The sequence below is a fragment of the Buceros rhinoceros genome, unplaced genomic scaffold (genome assembly GCF_000710305.1).
Source record: "Buceros rhinoceros silvestris isolate BGI_N320 unplaced genomic scaffold, ASM71030v1 scaffold410, whole genome shotgun sequence".
Lineage (NCBI taxonomy): Eukaryota > Metazoa > Chordata > Aves > Bucerotiformes > Bucerotidae > Buceros > Buceros rhinoceros.
The window spans coordinates 1-6680 of record NW_010389930.1 but is presented as its reverse complement, the minus strand read 5'-3'; the positions used below and the strand labels follow the sequence as shown (position 1 = coordinate 6680).

Sequence of the window (6680 nt, the reverse complement as noted above, 5' to 3'; positions counted from 1 at the left end):
TATAAATAAAGGTATTAATACCTCTTTCCCGCTTCCCTGCCATTTCGTTAAGGTAGGATTCATTGATTGACTTACACCCTCAAAAGCAGAATTTCTGAAAGAAGATACAGCACTAATAGCTATTAGGTTCTGACAATTACTTTATGCAAAATAACTGTCATGTAATCAAGGTTAACACATATCAACACAAGTCTTACATGCCAGCTATTAACTGAATTAAAAAGAGATTACAAAATATCTTCCCATAACTAGCCATGTGGCAAAGGAGAAATCTGGCAAATAATCCCTGCTGCATCTTCCAAATTTGAGCAAAATTTTGGAGAAGACAGACACACTGTTCAAACCAAACTGCCGAGCTTCGAACTCATGGATGGGGACTGTAGGATTTAATTCCTGTGACCTTGCCTCTTGTAAATGACTCAGGCTATTCTCCCCGCTTCAGAAATTATGAGTGTGCTACTGCTTATAAAGGAATGAGGCTCCTTGGCAGGAGCTGATGAATAGTACTCTGCAAAGAGGCGTGCCACAAAGAACTGCAGTCTTGCAAAATGTCTGCTAATCCTCGGTGGTGTTGATGAAGCTCAGCCTTGGCTGCCTTAACTGGAGCTGTATTGAAAAAGTTCTTCCACTTCCCTCTCATGGAATCTCAGGCTCCTTGCTTTTCAAGAGTATGCAATGGGGACACCAATGCTCTCGTTAATGTCAATGGGAGATGATGGGCATTTTGGATGAAAGTAATTCTTCTGCTCATCTTTGAAGAAAGATGAAAGTAAGCAACTGCCATTAAAAGAATTATGAAATGTAGTTGTAGAAAGTCTTACTTTCTAGAATTTTGCATTGTATGATGAAGAGAGAGGGGAATACAGGCAATGAGGGATGAGTGTATATCTTGGTCCAGGTCAGGAAAAGAATCTGCATGTACAGAGAATGATTAAAAGTGGGAGAGGATTAGTGGATATGAAGGAAAGAACAGAAAGGGTTTATGTAATCACGCTTTGCAGGGTTTTTAGAGAAAAAAACCCACAAGAAGCTCCAGAGCCAATAGGTCAATGTAATTTTGATACTTCATGTTGTTCTAAATTAGAAAACATGAGCCATATCATTAAATTGGTTTTAAATCTTAAAACAAATCCGTTTTGATGTTCATTTTTCATGCTTTCGAGTAAGTTCAAATACCATATTCCTTAAGTTATTGAATATTTTTTAGTTGAAAAACAGATGTGAAGACGAACTGTTGAACTGCAGTCAAGAGAATACTTCAGTGATTTGGAATATATCACATGAATGAGATACTATCTGAAAGAAGTTAGATACTTGGAGATAGGCTTATACTTACAGATATTTAAATAAGATAAATTATGAAAATGTAAATCTTTGTGTCCGAACAAAACTGCTTTCTAAGGTTGCAAGCACAGTGACAAACAGTATAAAAATCTGGCAACCAGAACCACCAGATGCCTTAAATTGTAATCACAAGTTTTGTATGCTGTAATCAGAGCAACCTTACAGCTGTGTGTTTTAACTGGGCAATTGCCTAAGCCTACCATAAGATGTTTACCTTATCCTTAAGCCTAGAATTAACTCATTTTCTAGTAGTGTGTTTTGGAATAACTCAGTGATAAGATTTTCAAAGAAGTCGTGCAGTTCTGTAATCTTATTTTCAGAGATTACTTTGCTCAGATTCTCATTCCGATCTCTCTCTAGTGAACAAGGAACCAACCTTTAAAAATGAGGTTTAATATCCACAATTATTTTATGAAAGAACCAAGCCCTTGATCAGTCTTTCTTTGTTCATTTATTATTTCTTTTTTTGTGGGCCTCTTTTCTAAATTAAAGACAACAAAATATTTTCAGTGCCTTCTCATATGGTATCTCTGTGATGCAAGGAGTGAGACATCTCAGTTTTTTTTTTTCCTCTCTATGTCCTTTTTCCCCCCCAATGTCTCTTTTCTAACTGCAGATGTGCACTGAGTCTGCCATAGGAGGCCATATCCTTGATCTTTATAAAGGCATTACAATACTTGACTGTGGTACTGAGGCAAATAAAATGCATTCTGGAGATCTCCCTTAATTTTATTTTAACAGAGGTGCATTTGAGCAAAGGTCTTTTCCAAGTTGCTATTAAGGTGTCCCTTTCTCCAGCTTCAGCCACTGAAGATAATCGGGACACATAAATTTTTTAATCCCCAGATGTCTAGCCTTTTCAGAGGGACACAAATTAGTTGTTCTCCGTCTTCATGGAGCAGCATCTAACTTGAGTGAAAAATTACTTCTTTTTATCTATATATAAGCCTCCAGAATTCTGCACATCTTCTTGGACTATGGTGCACTAAATACCACCTTGCAGTACTTTTAAAATTAGCTCTATACTCCAACATCTCACAGCCTAATCATCAAGGACCAAAGATGTCTTACTGTTACTACACAATTAAAAGCCACTGATCTTCGTTCAGCAGAAAAGAAGAAACTGCCCTAAAAAATGTCACCAAAGTTTAAAAAAAAATTCCGATGTGTGTGGTCAAATTAGATTTGTCTGTGTGGGAAAGCTCTTGAAAATGAGAAATATCCAGAAGCAAACAACTGATCCTGTGAGTAGGGAACAATGCTAATTGCCATAGTGTGATGGTGATTGAAGATACTAATGTTAAATTATCATGCCAAAACCCAGTTGACTGTATACTAATTTTTAGTATTCAGAAAGTATACAAGAAGCATTGGAAGGCTGTCCAAAGGCTAGTTTTAAATCCTTGTGGTACTCCAGAAAAACAAGTACACTTAGGCAGCAGTACAGCAGATGTGGGTCAAAGCCTGTGGCCAGACCTGAAATCTCTGTCGTGCATTGCAGTTCACCAGCTCCATGACGAGAATGGAGGGAACAAACAAATACTGCTTTGAAAGTTTGGTCACACTGGACCAAAAGAAAGGACGCTTACTCCAAACTAAGAATATACTTCCAGTTTTAGGGGTTTTAACTTCTTAATACACCCTGTTTTCTCCATCTGCCACTTTCAACAACACCTGCAAAGTCATTAAAAAAAATCCAGTCCTTGCTCAAGTAATATTTAAGGGGAAAACATTCAAAGCTGATAGATCTGCCAATTGATCTTTAGCTGGTCAGAAGTGGAATGGCTATATTTGAACAGTGGTTTGATAGAATATTAAACGATAAGCTACTTTTTCCTCATTGATGTGAAAAGAAGCTATACAATTATGTTCAAAGCTCGTCCTCACTACAAGCCATTATTCATATCAAGACAGCATTACCAAAAAAATATTTTTTTTAAAAAAAATCAAAATATCAATCTGTTTTACCATTTTCCTTAGATTAGGAATTGGTACTGTTTTATAATTTGTACTTAATGACACTAGCTCTTTGTTATAAGCTAATATCCTCTTCGTAGGTAGAGCGTGAAGCTCAAAAATTATTATGGTTCTCTTGCTAGAACAATGTTGGAATTAAGTAGAAGTTCAATTCTAGAGATCTCTAGAAATTTTCCCAGTCAATGAAAAAAAAAAAAAGAAATCATGTGGCCTGGATTTTTAAGAGTTCAAACATAAGCAATGACTCATGAATGGAATATGAAAGTTCTTGAGAAAATACTAAATAAGTACGGAGAAAGATCAGACTACTTTTTGATAATCCAGACACGTAGAAAAAAAATTTGTGAAAGGTTCCTTATTCTCTCCTTGCTTTTTTCCTTGAAAGCAGTGTACTCTGTTATAAAATGACTACCAAAGCAGCTGTATTAGTTTAGACATGGAAATTACTTCAGCATCAACTATTTAAACCAGTTTTTGCTTTCCTAAATATTAATCATTTAAAGTATTTATAGTTTTTCCTAATGCTTTATGTCTTTATTTGAAATTCTCTGTAATAAATACGTGCACATAACAGTGTCAAATGACATCTGACCTCTTCTTGTGACTTCTAGTCATGTGATGAAAAGTGCTTTTGAAAATAGTTTAAGTCTAGATACAGGAAATGACTAAATTTCTGTCTTCCAAAAAAATTTCCATCGCTGCCGAAGCTGGTGAAGCTCCTCTGATGGTTACAATGGTGGGAGCACTAAGGCAGAAAAGCTTCCAAATGTCCACAAACTTTCTCACCACCGTGCCTTCTACCTACCTCCTGCAAATCTCCGTTCCTGCATTTAGAAAACGGGTACCCACACATTCCTTGTCATATTTACCCTTCCTCTCACAGAGCTCAGTACTGGGAAACTTCACATCAATGCACAACAGAAAGGACAAGGAACAAATTTGTTTAGCAAGGCAGCCAGCAGCCTTACTGTACTACCCACCCCCCGCCCCCTCCAGCGTTTAAAGAATGCAACTATCTTCTCTCTTTCCTTTCCCATGTAGCTTGAGAATTACATCCAAGACAGTATGAAGAAAGAAATGGTAGAGATCCAGCAAACTGCAGTGCAGAACCAGACTGCAGTAATGATTGAAATAGGCACAAACTTACTAAATCAAACAGCTGAACAGACCCGCAAATTAACAGATGTTGAAGCACAAGTAAGTAATGAAGTCAATCACTATAATCAACAGCTCTACGTGGCTTAAGGAAACTTTAGTATTTGGTAACACACAGTTCCATCTCAAGCCCACTGTTGTCACTTGAAAGACCTCAATTTCAGCAGATTTTGAAGTATGTCTAGCAAGAAGATTGTTACATTCCTCTTTAAACATAATGTACTTAATACTACTGTGCTGTAGCCAAGTATCAGTTGGGTACCCTCCCTGTATATACAACCCTCTTGTATATCTCCCTTGATTATTCACCTTTCACCATCAGATCTTAGCCAAGAGTTCCTTCAAACTGCCTTTGTTCCTTTTACCAGGATAACTGCCTTGTTACATTTACATTTTCCTTTGTATTTTTAAAAACCTGTTATCAAGAAAAATATGTGTTTCTAAAGAATGTTTTCACAGATACCGTAAGTGGGATAACAGTTAATTTCCAGCACAATGCACTATAATATTGTTATTTAACAGAGGGATAAACGACTCCAAGATGAATCAAGAAATAAGGAATTAGGCGGAGGCTCCTAGAAAAGTATATTCATAGAAAAATAAACTTGCCTACTGCACATATTAGTCTCTAAATTAATTCAAACAAACAAAAAAAGGGCTTAACTTTAGTTTTTGCTTTAATTTGAAAGTATCAACTTTCTGTGAAATAGAATGCAGATTTTAATAGAAGGACAAGTCCAATCAATGTAGAATGGTATGTATTTGTAGTTTTGCTAAGAAGGTAGCAAGATTCAGATATATAATTCACCAAACAAATAATGAATATAGCATGCCTTTGTGAGCTCTTTGATAAACTGATAGTTCACAGCTCACAGGCATATTGAATCAACCTTCTCATTGTCTTATTCAGGAGCCCAGCATTTTGTGTATGTTGAGAGAATGTATTCATTCACAGTAGGGTCTACATGGGAATTATTCTATTATTTTCTGCTTAGAGGAAGAAAATCTTCACAGTACCTTTCCTTCTCTGCTTGAAATTACTGGTGACTGGGTTAAGGGCTTAATTAACAACATAAGGAAATTAACCAAACAATTGCTCTCTCAAGGACACTTACTTTTGGCAATAGTTTTCAATTACACTTAAGCGTGAAATCATGTCCTGAATGACTGTTTAACATGAAGGACACGAGTAATCAATTCTTCCTGCCAAGGAAAGCCAAATTCTGCTGAATTATAAAAAGCTGTTCTAAAACAATGCCTCAAAGTAATGCAATCTGATACAAACCAAAAATTACCTTCCATGTTTCCTAATATCTGCGTTTCTTCATTTAAAGATGCAAATATATTTAGCCAGTAAACAATGCACATAGAAAAGGTAACAATACATATAGAAAAGGTAACATTCAAGGAACGAATCAATGAAAGCGTGGTTCATATGATAAAGAGTTTAAAATATATTTGGGATTAACGGAAAAATCTAAGAGGGAACTATCTAGTGCTTTCAGGACTGGGTCAAGATTTCAACCAGTGAGAGATATGCAAAATACTCGCTTTCTACTCCAGACTAAGAAAACAACTCAAATTATTCAATGAACAACAACTGTAAGAGTTCCAGGAATGAAATAAGACTATCATAACAGAGGAGAAGCTATGACAGCAAAATTAAAGTACACAGTAACTCTCAGCCACTGATCAGAAACATAGCATAACTACTGAAATATTACCAATGATATATGGTAGTGTACAAGAATAAACACAGAGTTGCACTAATTTTATTCATTCTAATTCTATGAGCATTTGTGCCCAAATTAAAGTTTTTTTTTTTTTTTTAATTTTAGGCTTGAGTAGATATTTGCATGATTTCACAAAGAAGAAATTCTAAATATGAAAGAAGTATCTTGATTTTCAAATATATTTATAAATTTTATTTAGGTATTAAACCAGACAACCAGACTTGAACTTCAGCTTTTGGAACACTCTCTTTCAACAAACAAACTAGAAAGACAGATTTCAGATCAGACCAACGAGATAACTAAATTACAAGAAAAAAACAGGTAAGTTGGCTTATCAACCCAATAGAACACTATTCCCTGGAGTGCCCTTCTAATGGTTTTAGAAGCAAATGCACTCAAGTAGGAAAATAAGGCCTTGTACAGAAGCTCCTCGCACACAGCTGTGCTCATTTATTCTTTATATATTATTAT

General features: G+C 35.7%; 1 protein-coding gene across 1 annotated transcript in view; it reads left to right on the top strand.

Annotated features, from left to right (window-relative positions):
- Positions 1 to 6530, top strand: part of LOC104492952 (angiopoietin-2-like) — a gene marked incomplete at its 3' end in the record, with an annotated part of 24864 nt that extends 18334 nt beyond the window's left edge. The window contains exons 2-3 of the mRNA XM_010135563.1: positions 4363 to 4518; positions 6409 to 6530. Of these exons, the coding sequence (XP_010133865.1) occupies positions 4363 to 4518; positions 6409 to 6530 (278 nt within the window). The remainder of the gene's footprint in view (positions 1 to 4362; positions 4519 to 6408) is intronic.
- Between the last annotated feature and the right edge of the window lie 150 nt (positions 6531 to 6680).